The sequence below is a fragment of the Babylonia areolata genome, chromosome 29, assembly GCF_041734735.1.
Source record: "Babylonia areolata isolate BAREFJ2019XMU chromosome 29, ASM4173473v1, whole genome shotgun sequence".
In the NCBI taxonomy this organism is placed as follows: Eukaryota; Metazoa; Mollusca; class Gastropoda; order Neogastropoda; family Buccinidae; genus Babylonia; species Babylonia areolata.
Genome location: NC_134904.1, coordinates 4,578,234 through 4,596,075, shown reverse-complemented (window position 1 = coordinate 4,596,075; position 17,842 = coordinate 4,578,234). Strand labels below are relative to the sequence as shown.

Genomic DNA, 17,842 nt, shown 5'->3' with positions numbered 1-17,842 from the left:
TGTGTCATGTGGGATTGTCATGAAAGAATGTCATCTGACTGTGTTGTGTGGGATTGTCAGGAATGATTGATGTCAGCTGTGTCATGTGGGATTGTCATGAAAGAATGTCATCTGACTGTGTTGTGCGGGATTGTCAGGAATGATTGATGTCAGCTGTGTCATGTGGGATTGTCATGAAAGAATGATGTCATCTGACTGTGTCATGTGGGATTGTCATGAAAGAATGATGTCATCTGACTATGTCATGTGGGATTGTCATGAAAGAATGATGTCATCTGACTGTTGTGTGGGATTGTCATGAAAGAATGTCATCTGACTGTGTTGTGTGGGATTGTAAGGAATGATTGATGTCAGCTGTGTCATGTGGGATTGTCATGAAAGAATGATGTCAGCTGTGTCATGTGGGATTGTCATGAAAGAATGATGTCATCTGACTGTGTCGTGTGGGATTGTCATGAAAGAATGATGTCATCTGACTGTGTCATGTGGGATTGTCATGAATGAATGATGTCATCTGACTGTGTCATGTGGGATTGTCATGAATGATTGATGTCATCTGACTGTGTCGTGTGGGATTGTCATGAAAGAATGTCATCTGACTGTGTCGTGTGGGATTGTCATGTGGGATTGTCAGGAGCGGCATGCAGCCAAGACCATTGGGGAGATGAAACAGTTTGTGTCCAAACTACCTCACCTGCAGGCATCGCGACAGTCACTGGCCACACGTGAGTCGCTCTGCTGGGTCCCCTGTTGTGTTTCTCACTTGTCATATTTCCCACCTGTTGTGTTTTCCACCTGTCGTGTTTCCTTCACTCCGTCATGCCCACACAGAGTCACACAAAACTTCACCACCACTCCTTTTCATTGGATGTAGACGTAAAGACAGAACATTGAACATTTCTTCTTCATCTTCTTCTTCTGCGTTCGTGGGCTGCAACTCCCACATTCACTCGTATGCACACAAGTGGGCTTTTACGTGTATGACCGTTTTTACCCCGCCATGTAGGCAGCCATACTCCATTTTCGGGGGTGTGCATGCTGGGTATGCATACGAGTGAATGTGGGAGTTGCAGCCCACGAACGCAGAAGAAGAAGAAGAAGTCAAAGGAGAACTCAAGAACCTGGAGTGCACATGGGGAACCATTCAGTGACTGGCCCAAAACAGTGGGTTGTGTTTCTTCACTGTTGCCGTACTTGCCAGAAGACATAATCGGAAGTAAGTAGGCAAGCTGCTTAGATCGCCTCTACCATGTATGTGGCAGCAGTGAATGTCTGAAGGAGGACCTTCTTTGATAAAAACTGGCAAGTTTCAGTGACAACAGTCACGGACAGAATCAAGATGGTGAAGAACGTCAGGTGCAGACTAGTGAGCAGACAGTAGAATAGAGGAAGAGAGTTACAATGATAACATCACCTTCAGTTAACTCTGTCCAGATGACAGAATGCATGAGCATTCCTACATAAAATGTATTTGGATTCGACAGAATGGAATAGCATTTTCCAAAAATGAAAATTCATCACGCACTGTACACATGATTTTGTGATTAACTAAGCAGAGTGCGCTATTCTGGGTCACTCCACAACTGAATGGTATGATTGGCCAGCCTGGAATGTGTGGCCTGTCTCGCACACACGCTGACAAAGTCACTGACTGGTTGCCTGCTTACAAATGAGCTGTCTGTGGGGAAAAGCAAGGGAGAAAACTTGCCGTCCCGAGTGAGTTAACCTATTCAACCCAGCATAGCTCGCAGCCTGGGCAGCCTCCCCTGCCGTTTTGTTATGGTAAAAATTAGAAAATACACTGAAATCAACTGTTTTTTCCTACAAATTGACACGCGTTGACAAAGCCGGAAATACTACAGGAGTTTGTTCCCTTTGCTTGCCTTTATTCATAATTATGTAGGAACATGGTAACCGTTTTAGTGGAACAAATTTGACGCCTCAGCAATGCTCGGGTGCGGGGTTGATTGAGTTAAAGATGCAAACATGGCTGCGGAAGCCACCAACCCATTAATGACTGACTTCTTGTTCATCATTTTGATGTGCACCGACAATCATATTCCGACTACGCACAGGGCACTGCCGCCTGCGAGACCACATGTACCGAATAAAGCTGTCACACACTCCTGACTGCTCGTGTAAGACAGGCCTACAAACCCCGGAGTACATCCTGCAGTCCTGCCCCCTGTATCAAGATGCACGGACGCAGCAGTGGCCCTATGGAGCCACACTGGCAGAAAAGCTCTGGGGCACCAAAGAAGATCTCATCAAGACCACCACCTTCATCTCCAGCATAGGACTGCAAGTCTGAGACCATGATCACGGGGAACGCAGAAGAAGAAGAAGAAGTAGATGTGCACCTTGTAAGACGTCACAGCTTGTCTGTTGTTGAAGTCAGATTGTTTCTTCTCCTTTTCTGGTTTTTTTTTATTTCTTTTTCTTTTTTTCATTTATTGTGAATCGCCATAATGAATTTATATACAAAATAAAATGGTGGTCGACCCAAGAAAGTCTGGGCAAAAAAGGGAGGGGGGAGGCAGACTAGCAGCCAGTAAAGTACGGTATTTTGTGGTTATTTTTCCTGGTTGTCAACTCTGTCTCGTTATTTCAGTCACTTCCACCGATATGGATATAATGTCACAAGTTGTGTCGTTAACATTTTTTTTTTTTTTTTTTTTTTGCATTTCATTTCAGATACCTCTATTGCGGAGCTGGTAAAGGAGTTCACTGACACTGACGACTTTATTGATGCTTTGCGATGTCAGCAAGGTCAGTGTATGTCATTCTCTCTGTCTGTCTGTCTCTGTCTCTGTCTCCTATGTCTCTCTCTCTCTCACTTCCTCTCTGCCCCACCTCTGTCTCTTACTCTCTCATGACTCTCCCTCTCTCCTATCTCTCTCTTTCTCTCTCCTCTCTCAGTGTCTCTCTGTCTGTCTGTCTGTATGTCTCTCTCTCACTGTCTCTCTCTCTCTCTCTCTCTCTCTCTCACCTTCTCTCTCTCCCCCTCTCTCTCTTTCTCTCTCTCTCTCCCCGCCTCTCTCTCTCTTACTTTTTATAATGTTGGTGATGATGATGATGATGATTATCATTCGTAGTAGTAGCAGTAGATGTAGCAATATTAACAAAAGAATTATTGTTGTGTCGTTATCGTTGATGTTGTTATTGTTGTCACAAGGACGGATTAGAAGACTAGGCAATGCCTAAAATCTTTATCCTTGAGTAATAAAGATTTTGAAACTTGAATCTTGAATCTCTGTCTCTCTCCTCTCTGTCTGTCTGTCTGTCTATATATATCTCTCTCTCCCCTCCCCCCCTACATCCCCCCTCCCCCCACACCTCCCTTTCTCTCTCTCTGTCTCTCTCACTGTCTAGTTTTTGAATCAATGTTTTTCTTCAACATGTTCATTCCTGTTGCTATGGGTCTGACAATTAAAACTTAAAATTTTTTTTCACTTTAATTCTGTGTCTGTCTGTCTCTCTCCCCTCCCCCTCCCCCCTCTTTCTTTCTCCTTCTCCATCTGTCTCTTACTCTCCCCTTCTCTCTCTCTCCTCCCCCCCCCCCCTCCCTCCACCAACCCCAGATGTCATGAGAGATGTCCTTTCACTGCACTGTAACTCTCACAAACCACCAGCGTTCCTCAAAGCAGTCTTTCGGAGTGTACCCTTCTTTGCCTCTTCCTTGTCTTCAGTTTCTCCAGTTTGAGAGTTATGCATGTGTGTGAATGACTGGTGTGAAAGCGCTTTGATTTGTCTCTGCACAAGATTCAGCGCTATATAAGTACCATTATCATTAATAATATTAATATTACCACCACGGTGCAAATAAACAGAAAAAAATCAAAGCAGATATTAAAAATCTGTTGTGAAAACATATTTTCTTACAGAGTTACACCCTGTATGTTTCTTTTTATATTTTTTTAATATTTTATTTTATTTTATTTTTTCAGAATTTATCAATGGACTGGAGACGGACAAAGTTCATCCACTGATTGAAGAATACATTGCCAAATCGGAGAGTTTGTCCAAAGTAAGTCAGTGTTGTGCACAGTCAGCAGAAACGATCTTCAATCTGCTACAACATTGGTGTGTTTATGAGCTCTCTTAAAACATCATTGTTGCAAATTCTATGTTTTGAGAAATACGACTCATAAAAACACACAAGATTTTACAAATGTATACAAGATGCGGTTGTTGACAACACAGAGCTATGTTCAAACATGTCACCAACACATTGTATTGGGTGAGTTCTTAAAGCTTGACCAGAATGTTGCACTTTTTTGTAGGTCAGATATGGGCTTTTTTTTTTTTTCTTCTTTTTTGTATGCTTAGGATATGTATTGCAGAATTATACTGTACATGTGAAACTCCTGTCATTTATATAAGTGAACATAGCACTTGCCAAATGCAGAAGTAGTTTGCACCACAAGACGTGCAGACAACATTGACTTGTCAGACTGACAGGACACATTGCATATTAGCAGGAGATGAATTGAAGACTGAAATTATATCGAGTGGCATGGCTGGTTTGTATCCATTGCATCAGTAATAACAGCCAGAAGTCCATATATTTGTGTTGTATGCTGTTTGTTGTTGTTGAGATGATAAGGCCTATTGTAATGAGTCCGGTTTTTTTTTGTGTTTTTTTGTTTGTTTGTTTTTTGTTTTGTTTTCTTCGGGGACTGGGGTGTTGGTCTGTGAAGTTTTTTTGTTTTTGTTTTTTTCTTCTTTTTTTCTGGAATCTTGTCCCTACGGTTTTTTGTTTTTTGTTTGTTTGTTGTTGTTTTTTTCAGGTGCCTTGCTTTTAAATGACATCTATATAAATTTTGTCTGACTGTGTTGGTGTTCTGTCCATGTTGCTATTTGTTCAGGTGCTGGTGGTTTATTATTACAGCCAAAAATCTTACCCACACTAGCTTTGAATCCGTCTGTATTGTTCAGGTGGTAGCGATCAGTGATTACAGCCAAAGTTCTTATCCACGCTGGCTTTGATGATGATAATGATGATATAGCGCCTATACTTTGTCAGAGACCAAGCTCTAAGTAGTTTACAAACATGGAGTTGTTTGCACAACAGGCTGCTTACCTGAGTAGGGCCAGCTGACAGCTACCATTGGGCACTCGTCAGTCGTTTCCCTGTGTCAGTCAGTCAGATTTTCAGTCACACACATATACAACACACACACACACACACATGCACACACACACACACACACACACACACACACACACACACACACACTCAGTCACACTCACACAGACACACACACACAGACACACACAACACATACACTCACATAAAACACACAAACACACACACACTCACACACACACACACACACACACACACATACAGCACACACACACACACACACACATACAACACACACACATACAACACACACACACATACAACACACAAACACACACACAATCACACACACATACAACACACTCATACAGACATATAACATTTTACGTTTTGCTTATATTGACCCTGCCATATAGGCAGCCATACTCCGTTTTCAAGTAGGGGGTTTGAATCCATCCATTCGTATTGTTAGGTGCTGTGTCTGATCTGCATGCAGTTGATTTGCAGTGACGGCCTCAAAACCAGGGTGGCATGCTTTCGCAAATGAACTTTGTCTCACTGTGTTGGTGTTTGATCCATGTTGTTATTGTTGAGGTGCTAGCGGTCTTATCTATGCTGGCTTTTGAATCCATCCATATATTGTTCAGTGCGGTGTGTGGTTACAGCCAAAAATCTTGTCCATGTTGGCTTTTGAATCCATCAGTCCACATATTGTTTAGGTGCTACGAGTCTGTGATTACTGCCCAAAATCTTATCGCATGCTGGCTTTTTAATCTGTCCATCAGTATATTCTTTAGGTGTTAGTGGTCTGTGACTACAGCCAGAAATCTTATCCACGCTGTCTTTTGAATCCATCCATATATTGTTCAGTGTGGTATGTGGTTACAGCCAAAAATCTTGTCCATCTTGGCTTTTGAATCCATCAGTCCACATATTGTTTAGGTGCTACGAGTCTGTGATTACTGCCCAAAATCTTATCGCATGCTGGCTTTTTAATCTGTCCATCGGTATATTGTTTAGGTGTTAGTGGTCTGTGACTACAGCCAGAAATCTTATCCACGCTGTCTATTGAATCCATCCATATATTGTTCAGTGTGGTATGTGGTTACACTTACAGCCAAAAATCTTCTATCCATGCCTGCTTTTGAATCCATCAGTACACATATTGTTTAGGTGCTAGCGGTCTGGCGTTTGAATCCGTTCATTGGTATATTGTTCAGGTGTTAGTGGTCTGTGACTACAGCCAAAAATCTTATTACATGCTGGCTTTTGAATCCATACATATATTGTTCAGTGTGGTATGTGTTTACACTTACAGCCAAAAATCTTATCCATGCTGGCTTTTGAATCCATACATATATTGTTCAGTGTGGTATGTGGTTACACTTACAGCCAAAAATCTTATCCATGCCTGCTTCTGAATCCGTCAGTCCACATATTGTTTAGGTGCTAGAGGTCTGTGATTACTGCCCAAAATCTTATTGCACGCTGGTGTTTGAATCCGTTCGTGGCTATATTGTTCAGGTGTTAGTGGTCTGTGACTACAGGCAAAAATCTTATTGCACGCTGTCTTTTGAATCCATCCATATATTGTTCAATGTGGTATGTAGTTACAGCCAAAAATCTTATTGCACGCTGGCTTTTGAATCCGTCCATGGGTATATTGTTCAGGTGTTAGTGGTCTGTGACTACAGCCAGAAATCTTACCCACGCTGGCTTTTGAATCCATCCATATATTGTTCAGTGTGGTATGTGGTTACAGCCAAAAATGTTATCCATGCCGGCTTATGAATCCATCAGTCCACATATTGTTTGGATGCTAGAGGTCTGTGATTACAGCCAAAAAAATCTTATTGCAAGCTGGCGTTTGAATCCATTCATTGGTATATTGTTCAGGTGTTAGTGGTCTGTGACCACAGCCAAAAATCTTATCCACACCATCTTTTGAATCCATCCATCCGCATATTGTTCAGGTGCTGCGTCTCATCTGCATCCAGTCGATCTGCAACGACGGCCTGAAGCCCAAGGTGCTGGACTTCTACAAGCACGAGATCCTGCAGGTGTACGGCTTCGAGCACCTGCTGACCCTCCACCACCTGGAGAAGGTGGGCATGCTGCGGCCCCACGGCGCCAGGACCTACCAGGTGATCCGCAAGTCCCTCAAACTGATCGTGGAGGAGGTCAATGAGCAGGTGAGCCTGTGTACGGGGTGTGGGGGTGGTGAGGTGAGGGTGGTTGGGGGCGGGGGTGGGGGTGGGGGGGTGGGTGTGGAGGAATTGGAAGTGGGTGGATGTTTGTGTGTGTGTGGTGGTGGGGGAGTGATGGGGTGCAAGGTGCAAGGAGGAGGCATTTAAGGGATGTGGTATCCTTTAAAGGGGTTGTGATGGTGTGTATGTGTGTGTGGGGGTGGAAGATTGGACGGGTGTGTATGGGTTGGGGGGTTGGAGGATTGGAATGGTGTGGGTATGTGGGGTGGAGATTTTAAATGGGGTGTGTGTGTGTGGTAGAGAATTGGAATGGGGTGGGTGTGTGGGTTGGAAGATTGGAATGGGGTGTGTGTGTGGGTTGGAGAATTGGAATGGGGTGGGTGTGTGTGGTAGAGAATTGGAATGGGGTGGGTGTGTGGGTTGGAAGATTGGAATGGGGTGTGTGTGTGGGTTGGAGAATTGGAATGGGGTGGGTGTGTGTGGTAGAGAATTGGAAGGGGTTGGGTTTAGTTGTGAGGTGGAGGAATCTAATGGGGTGGGTGTGTGGGATGGTAGATTGGAAGTGTGTGTGTGTGTGTGTGTGTGTGTGTGTGTGTGAGGTCGAGGATTCTAGTGGGGTGGGTGTGTGTGTGGCTTGAAGGAGTGGAAGGGGTGAGTGTATGTATGGGGAGGAAGGTTGTAAGTGGGTGGAGTACTTGTGTGGTGGTGGTGGAAGAACCTCATGGGGTGGAGGATTGGAAGGGGTTGGAAGTTTGAGTGGGGTGGAAGATTGGTGAATGGGGCATGGTACCTTTTCGGGGATAAGGGTCGGTTTTAATGAAATCCCCTCCTTCGCTTATCCTGCTGATGATGATTAAGCACAAATTAAGTGTAGTAGTGTAAGGTAATTGATATTGCTTGTGTGTTTGCAGAAATCCAGTGCCACTTCACTGATGTACCATGGTTCAAACACTATTGTGGTTATAAAGAAAAACAACAACAAAGAAACCCCCCAAAAAACAACAGAACAGCGAAAAAAAAAAAAAAAACCGAAAAAAAAACCTCTGGTGAATTGAACACCACATAGCGTTACTTTACCTATGCAATTCTTTATGTGTGCGCGCAGAACCCCTCGGACATTGCCTACGTGTACAGCGGTTACGCGCCCCTGTCGGTTCGCCTGGCCCAGTACCTGGCACGGCCAGGGTGGAGGAGCATCACTGAGGTCCTCAACTTGCTGCATGGGCCCCGCGTGGAGGAGGTGCAGCAGATCCCACCCGCGCTCCGCAAACGTCGTGAGTCTGGCTCTGTGTGTGTGTGTGTGTGTGTGTGTGTGTGTGTGTGTGTGTGTGTGTCTGTTGGAGGTGTGGATTCTGCCTACAATACAATTCGATACAATACGATACAATACAATACAGTACAGTACAGTACAGCACTATGCAGTACAGTACAAATGCACTCTGCCTAAAATACAATACAATACAGTACAGCACAATACAATACACACTACTGAATGGTACAGTAGAGTACAGTTCAATACAGTACAATACAATGCAATACAGTACAAATACACTGTGCCTACAATACAATACAGTACAATACAACACAGTACAGTACAATACAATACCTTATAATACATACAATACAATACACCTTTATTAATCTGATTGTAAATTACATGTGAATTGAAAGGCTCATCACTCACACGACAGTCTCTCAGCCCAAAGTCGAGTCTAACATATACACGAAAATTTAACTTAAAATGAAAAGGTTGAATTCAAATATGAAAGTGATAAAAACTTAACAGCCTGATTTATAACACAGTAAAAGAAATTTTTAATATGTATTTTAAAGAAAAACTGAAATGCGCTATTTCCAATAAAGAGCCACAGTGATAAAATTATCATTTTGTTATTATAAATTCTTCATTGGCAGTTTGTGTAATAAAATTATCACATTCTTGGGTGCCATAGAGGAGAACTGTTCTGATTTTAACACATACATTGAAAAACATTGATTTCTGATTAAGAAACCCTTTCCCAAGTTATTAGAAATTCTTTAAAAATTGCAGGTGCAGTAGGTATGCTTAAAACATAATATTTTAACAAATATGTGAACGTGCACTTTTATAAACTTGGAAGACAACCATCTGCAAATACACTAAAAAGCAGGTACTGTTTTTAAAAAGTAGGGGATACAGCAGCGTGATGTGTTTTACATAGCGTTACACAGCAGTGTGTTTACAGGGGATACAGCAGCATGATGTGTTTTACATAGCGTTACACAGCAGTGTGTTTACAGGGGATACAGCAGCATGATGTGTTTTACATAGCGTTACACAGCAGTGTGTTTACAGTGGATACAGCAGCGTGATGTGTTTTACATAGTGTTACACAGCAGTGTGTGTTTACAGTGGATAGAGCAGTATGATGTTTTACATAGCGTTACACAGCAGTGTGTTTACAGGGATAGAGCAGCATGATGTGTTTTACATAGCGTTACACAGCAGTATGTTTACAGTGGATACAGCAGCGTGATGTGTTTTACATAGCGTTACACAGCAGTGTGTTTACAGTGGATACAGCAGTATGATGTGTTTTACATAGCGTTACACAGCAGTGTGTTTACAGGGGATACAGCAGTATGATGTGTTTTACATAGCGTTACACAGCAGTGTGTTTACAGTGGATACAGCAGTATGATGTGTTTTACATAGCGTTACACAGCAGTGTGTTTACAGGGGATACAGCAGCATGATGTGTTTTACATAGCGTTACACAGCAGTGTGTTTACAGGGGATACAGCAGCGTGATGTGTTTTACATAGCGTTACACAGCAGTGTGTTTACAGGGGGCTCCGTCACGTCCTCTCAGTCCAGTTCCGGAGAGCCCAAACTGACACTGGTCTACTTCCTGGGAGGTGTCACCTTTGCCGAGATCGCTGCTCTGCGCTTCCTTGCCCAGCAGGATGATGGTAGCTTAGCACTGTCTGTCTGTCTGTCTGTCTGTCTGCATGTATGCATGTCTATCTCTGTCCGTCTGCCTGCCTGTCTGCATGCCTGTATGTCTCTCTGCATGCCTGTCTGCATGCCTGTATGTCTGTCTGCATGCCTGTCTCTTTCCGCCTGCCTGTCTGTATGTCTATCTCTTTCTGCCTGTCTCTCTGCCTGTCTCAGTGTCTGTCTGTCTGCATGTCTGTCTGTCTGTCTGCATGTCTGTCTGTCTGTCTGCATGTCTATCTTTCTGTCTGTCTGCCTGTCTGTCTGCATGTCTGTCTGTCTGTCTGTCTGTCTGCATGTCTGTCTGTCTGCATGTCTATCTCTTTCTGTCTGTCTGCTTGCCTGTCTCTCTGCATGTCTGTCTGTCTGTCTGCATGCCTATCACGTTCTGTATGTCTGCCTGTCTCTCTGCCTGCCTGCCTGTCTGTACCTCGAAATGTCTGTTGCAATAGGCAAGTGGTTAAAGGATTGGACTTTCAGTCTTATGGTCCCAGGTTCGAATATTGGTAACATCGCCTGGTGGGTGAAGGGTGGAGATTTATTTTCTGATCTCCCAGGTTAACATAGGTGCCGACCTGCTAGTACCTGAACCCCTCCTTTGTGTGTAAACGCAAGCAAAAGATCAAATACACATGTTAAAGATCCTATCCTGTGATCCATATCAGCATTCGGTGGGTTATGGAAACAAGAACATACCCAGCATGCACATCCCCCAAAAAGGAGTATGGCTGCCTACATGGCGGGGTAAATAAGCAAATTGATCATTCACATAAAATGTTGAATGGAAATGATCATGCTGTTCAGTATTGTAATGATACCATACATGCTCTTTGCATTGAACCAGGATGTGCATACTTTGCATATTTCATGGTGGTGTGTCATTGTGATGTGGTAGTGTGCATGCTCTGTGTACACAGGTGTGTTGTGATGTCCATGCCATATGGTCATATGTATTACTATATGGAGATGTGTAACATTGCAATGTGTATGGTTTGTGTAGCAGTGTGTTGTGATGTGCATGCCATGTGTGTTGTAATATGAGCATGTGAAACACTGTGATGTGCATTTAAATTTGTGTAGTAGTGCGTGAATTTGAATGTAATATTTATGAATTGTAACGTTGAGATATGTACTACGGCAAATGTGCATGCTTTGAGTTGTGGTGTGTTGTGACGTGCATGCCGTTTGTGTTGCAATGTGGAGATGTGTCATACAGCAACATGCATGCTTTGTGTAGTGGTGTGTTGTGACGTGCATGCAGTGTGTGTTGTAAATTAATGTACAGATGTGTAATACAGCAATGTGCATGCTTTGAGTAGTGGTGTGTTGTAATGTGGAGATGCGTGACACAGCGTTGTGTATGCTTCGTGTAGTGACATGCATGCAGTGTGTGTTGTAATGCGAAGACGCGTAACAGCAATGTGCATGCTTTGAGTAGTGGTGTGTTGTAATGTGGAGATGCGTGACGCAGCATTGTGTATGCTTTGTGTAGTGACGCGCATGCAGTGTGTGTTGAATGCGAAGATGCATAACATGGCGATGTTCATGCTTTAAGTAGTGGTGTGTTGTAATGTGGAGATGTGTGACGCAGCGATGTGTATGCTTTGTGTAGTGACGCGCATGCAGTGTGTGTTGTAATGCGAAGACGCGTAACACGGCGATGTGCATGCTTTGTGTAGTGGCCATGGATTTCATTGTGGCCACCACATCAGTGATGACAGGCGACAGGCTGCTCACAGCTCTCACTGGCGACAGTTCACGGTTTCTGTCATCACTGTCGTCGTCATCTCCATCGCCTCAGCTGGCTTGAAGCCGCTTGGGGTGGCATGGCTTTCCTCTCTCTCTAGGTGCTTTCCCCACTGTGGTTTTCCCCAGTGTATGTGTGTGGCTGGTTCCGCTGTGGGTCTTTTCCTTGTAGGTCATGCGTGGCTTGCCCAAATGTAGACTGTGTATGGCTTTCGTGGTGCGTTCGCCCTTGTAGTGTGAGGATGTTTTGATGTGGTGTTCTCCGTTCTCTTGCTCCACATTGACTGCTGTCAGTCTGCCTTTGTCAGCGTTAACCCTGTCAATCACTACGGCCATTTTTTACTGCAGACTTTTCAGTCTTACCCTGATCCCTGAAGAGCTCAGCCTTACCCTGTTTACCATGTTAGCCACAGACTTCAGCCTTACCATGTTAGCCACAGACTTTACCATGTTAGCCACAGACTTCAGCCTTACCATGTTAGCCACAGACTTTACCATGTTAGCCACAGACTTCAGCCTTACCATGTCAGCCACAGACTTCAGCCTTATCCTGTTCCCTGCAGACTTCAGCCTTACCCGGTTTAACATGTTTACCTCAGACTTCAGTCTTACCCTGATCCCTGCAGAATTAAACCTCATCCTGATCCTTACAGACCTCAGCCTTACCCTGTTCCCTGCAGATCTCAGCCTTACCCTGTTCTCTGTAGCCTTACCCTGTTCTCTGCAGACTTCAGTCTTACCATGTTCCCTGCAGATCTCAGCCTTACCCTGTTCCCTGCAGATCTCAGCCTTACCCTGTTCCCTGCAGACATCAGCCTTACCCTGTTCCCAGCAGACATCAGCCTTACCCTGTTCCCTGTAGACTTCAGCCTTACCCTGTGCACTGCAGACTCCAGCCTTACCTTATTCACTGCCACTGCTCAACAGCATTTGCACCACTGTGTAACCAGAGATCACAGCAGAAAAATGAAAGATTCTGTACACACTATCTCACATGCCATAGATAATTATGATTAGATGACTTATTATATATTTGAAAGTTTTTGTAGATCTTTTTTAAATGAAAAAAAAAAAGAAATAGATTATGGAACTGATTTCCACGAGGCGCCCACATTCTGTCAGAGTCTTGTCAGGTTAGCCCAAACCAAGCAGTGAATGTGAGATGTTAAGAGGAAGGTGGCAGAATGGTTAAGACGCTCATCTGCCCATTCAGAGTCCTGGAGGGTCTGGGTTCGAATCCCGGTATTGCTCTTTCTTTCATGTTGGACTGGAATGTGAGACTGAGTGTCTAGTCATTCGAGTGAGATGATAAACCAAGGTCCTGTATGCAGCACACACTTGGTGCACTGAAAAAGAATTTGTGGCAGCGAGAGTGTTATCCTCTTGCAAATTTCTGTAGAAATCCACTGTGATAGGCCACACTTAACTCTCTCCATACGAACGGCGAAAGAGACGACGTTAACAGCGTTTCACCCCAATTACCACCATCAAAATATTACAAGCAGAAGGCTCTTTACACTGAAGAGGTGAATGTTGACAAAGAATACCACAATTCTGACGACGGAAGTTAAAGGTTGGGTCATTGAGACACCCACTGGACATCCGAGGTGTCTGTGTAGAGGAGAAGAGAGGACTGGCCGTACTGAGTGAGTTAAAAACATATGCAGTGCACTGAAGGTGTGACTGAGGGCATTGTGCAGTGGTGCAGGTCAGGTATCTGTTTAGCAGATCTGGTGTAGCATATATGGATTTGTCCGAACACAGTGACGCCTCCTTGTGAAACTGAAACTGAATAAATCAGTTTGTGTGTGTGTGTGTGTGTGTGTGTGTGTGCTGTTTCCCTCTACATATGTTACACTAAAAAAATGTTAAAAAAATTATAACATGTCATACTGAAGTACAATCTGCAATATCTTACTCAAGTGCACAGTGATGACATGTTAGAGTAAATAGAACTGATGACTTAGCATTTCAAAATTTAGTTGCAGCATGTCATACTGAAAAATTATCATGCGCTTCTCATTCTGAAATATATAGTGTGGAGTGATAGCATGTCTGACATACTGAAATATAGTGTCATCATGTCCTAGGGAGGTATGTTTGGAGTGCAGATAATGTAATGTATAGGGACCAAATAATTGATGATTTGTGTGTCCATGAGATGCTTGTAATTCTCTCTCTCTCTCTCTCTCTCTCTCTCTCTCTCTCTCTCTTATTGTGTGGTGTGTGTCTGCGGACACATGTGTATGAATATATATCTGAAAAACTATATATCTGTCTGTCTACCTATCTGTCTGTCTGTCTTTTTTTTCTTCCTCTTTTTTTCTAATTATTCTTTCTTTCTTCATTAAAAAAGAAAACATATATATGTCATTGTGTGTTTGTTTGTGTGTGTGTGTGTGTGCGTGTGCACGTTTGTATGTGTGTGTGTGTGTGTGTGTGTGTGTGTGTGTGTGTGTAAACATATTTGTGTAGGAATGTGTGTGTGGATGATGGAACATAGGTATGTGCATTTGTCAGTTGAGAGGGTTGGCCTCGGGTGTGTCTTATTAGGCTGCAGCTGTAGATTGTTTGCTTGTGCATTGTGTGTATTTGTGTGTGTGTGTGCGTGTGTGTGTGTGTGTGTGTGTTCATTTGCACGCTTTTGGGAGTGTGCACACATGTGTGGGTTGCACGCTGGTTTGCTAAGCATGACCTGTTTTCATCCTCATTTTATTTAAACCATTGCGCTTGTCCTTGGTTTTATTATATACTTTAAGGCATTGTGGTGGTGTGTTTGTATTTGTATTTCTTTTTATCACAACAGATTTCTCTGTGTGAAATTCGGGCTGCTCTCCCCGGGGACAGCTACACTACAGCGCCACCCATTTTTTTGTATTTTTTCCTGCGTGCAGTTTTATTATTTGCTTTTCCTATCGATTTGGGTTTTTCTACAGAATTTTGTCAGGAACAACGCTTTTGTTGCCGTGGGTTCTTTTACGTGCGCTAAGTGCGTGCTGCACACGGGACCTAGGTTTATCGTCTCATCCGAATGACTAGCGTCCAGACCACCACTCAAGGTCCAGTGGAGGGGGAGAAAATATTGGCAGCTGAGCCGTGATTCTCTCACTTCCTAGGCGGACGCGTTACCTCTAGGCCATCACTATATATTCAATACAGGTGTTGTGTAGCATATGTGGAACATCCCGCATGCTTTGACACCTCGTTGAAATTGAACCTGGGGGACATTTTTTTCAGGGGGAACAGATTATGTTGTGGCCACCACCAGCCTCCTGTCTGCCAATCGTCTGATGGACGTTCTGACCTTCAAGAAAGAGAAGGTCACCCTCAACCCATTCTGAGAAGCCATTGACACCACTGCCCTTCAGCGGCTGACACCACCACCACCACCACCACCACCACGGCCAGCTGTCTTCTTCTGTTGACCTCATTGACCTTTCACCTCGGAGAAAGGTCATCCTGGACGTTGTTGCTGCCTTCCTCCTGAGCGGCCCACCCATGGTTATTTCTGAGCATCACCACTGTCAGCACCCCGTCCCATTTCCTCTCCACCCACGCCCCTGACCTCATGTCCTGGTCATCACATTCCACCGCTGCTTTCCACACGGCAGCGTGAATTGGGATGGGGGGTTGGGGAGTGGGAGGGGTTGGGGGGGGCGTGTGTGTGTGTGTGTGGGAGGGGGGGGCACTGTGGAGGTGGACATGTCTGGAAGCAGATCACAATGTGCCGGTGTAGTGGTGAAACAGTCCTATCCAAACCCTCCCCCCAGTTGTTTTTTTTACCCTGTGGTTAAATCTATTCCAGTTTAACCCTGGAGTGGGAGGGGTTGGGGTGGCGTGTGGGGGGTTGGGGGGGGGGGCACTGGGGAGGTGGACATGTCTGCAAGCAGATCACAATGTGTCAGTGTAGTGGTGTAGCAGTCCTATCCAACCCCCTTCCCCCCCCCTAACCCCCACCCCCCGGCCCCTCCAGGCCCCCAAACCCTCCCCCCAGTTGTTTTTTTTTACCCTGTGGTTAAATCTGTTCCAGTTTAACCCCGGGGTCTGTGTGGACTAGCCTGGAATAACCCCCTCCCCCCTGCCCCGAGGGATAAACTTCATCTTGTCAGAACTGACACCCGTCGCCCCCGACACACACACATAAATCTCTAGTTGTGTTTTACCCCCCTCTCCCCCTCCTCCTTGCAGTGGATGTGGGAGGGTCGTCGTTCTTGGTTAGCTTGAAACGGGATGGTGTGTACCAAGTGAGGGTAACTGTGTGTCCTGGGGTATAGTTCAGAACACAGCGCGTTACTTGTGTCAGTCAGGGGAACGTCACGGGATGCTTTGTACCTGGTGAGGGTAACCGTGTCCTGGGGTATAGTTCAGAACACAGCGTGTTACTTGTGTCAGTCAGGGGAACGTCACGGGATGGTGTGAACCAAGTGAGGGTAACTGTGTGCCCTGGGGTATAGTTCAGAACACAGCGTGTTACTTGTGTCAGTCAGGGGAACGTTACGGGATGCCCTGAACCAGGGGCAGGGGGGTGGGACCGGAGTGGTGCAATGTGACTTTGTGATGTGGACGATGCATGAGATGCTTGTGGTGAGTGATGTCACGTGTTGCTGTTTATTTTAGCCATGGAAAATGTGCAAGATGCGTTTGCAAGGTGATCACTTTTGATTCGGTTTGTAATGTTGTTTGTTAGATCGGAAATGTGTTTGTTTGTTGAAGCCTGCGTAAAGAGTAGAAGAGTACTCTTTTGTTAGTGATACTTAAGTGTGTATGGAACGGTTTTTTTTATTTTCTTTTATGAGTTATGGAAAATCCTAGAATAATGTGCACTGAAGTATCAAGTGTTCTGAAAATTAGAGTGTTTTAAACCTGTTTGTTACACAGGACCAAGTGTCTGAAGAGTGGTAAAATGCAGGTATGTTTGAAAAGACTTTTACTTGGGAAATATGATTCGTATGGTGACTGATGTTCGAAGATGGTAGTTTGGTGTGAGTTTTGACAGATGTGTATGGAGATGGTAGTTTGCGTGTTGACAGAGGTGTTTCGAGAAAGTGTTTGTTGAGAGTTGAACAGAGGCGTGTGTCAGATGGTAGTATGATGTGTGTTTTACAGAGAGATTCGTCATCTGGTAGTATGACGTGCGTTAAACTTTCCTTTACGCAGTGGGTGGAAAACCATCCACACCCTTTTTTTTTTTTTTTTTTGCCCAGTAATTCACTTAAATTTATATGCTATTTCTATGAGATGTTATGACTTCAATAAAGCATCATATGATATATCCACTGAAAATTGTCTGTCTGTGTATATAAACATCGATGTAAATAAACAATAAACATTCCAGAACATCGTGGGTGCGTTGCACACACATACAAACAAAGAACAAATATTGTGCGCGCCGTACGTGGTGGGTGTGTGGGCACCCATGCTGTTTTTTTCAGAGAGACTGTGGCTCTCTCTCCCGTGATCCGGCCATGCATGATAGAAGTGTTATCACACACTGGACACACAGAACGTCGTTCTTTTCCCGTAACTTGGCACCAGCAGAGCTGAGCCTGCCACCCCAGGCCCACTTCTTTAAACATTTTTTTTTCTTTTTTTTTCTTTTTTTCATCGTTTTTTTCTGCTGACAATCTTGCCTTTCACTTTTGCTTTGTTTCACAGTTTATTTTGACTGCCGTGTCCAAAATTTCTTGCAGTGTGTGAGATAGAAGTCCCTCCCTTAATATTTGTAACAAAAACATTTCCATTGTCATTGGGGTTTGTTCCTCGTCTGGCTTTTCCCCAACACAAATCTTAGAAAACACACACACACACACACACACACACACA

At 44.2% G+C, this 17,842-nt stretch overlaps 1 protein-coding gene across 1 annotated transcript in view; it reads left to right on the top strand.

Moving 5' to 3' along the window:
• Positions 1-17,615, top strand: part of LOC143274703 (vacuolar protein sorting-associated protein 33A-like) — a 32,227-nt gene extending 14,612 nt beyond the window's left edge. The window contains exons 9-15 of the mRNA XM_076578600.1: positions 635-725; positions 2,695-2,769; positions 3,948-4,027; positions 7,063-7,281; positions 8,402-8,570; positions 10,126-10,248; positions 15,257-17,615. Coding sequence (XP_076434715.1) covers positions 635-725; positions 2,695-2,769; positions 3,948-4,027; positions 7,063-7,281; positions 8,402-8,570; positions 10,126-10,248; positions 15,257-15,360 — 861 coding nt within the window. The 3' untranslated portion in view covers positions 15,361-17,615. The remainder of the gene's footprint in view (positions 1-634; positions 726-2,694; positions 2,770-3,947; positions 4,028-7,062; positions 7,282-8,401; positions 8,571-10,125; positions 10,249-15,256) is intronic.
• Positions 17,616-17,842: the final 227 nt, after the last annotated feature.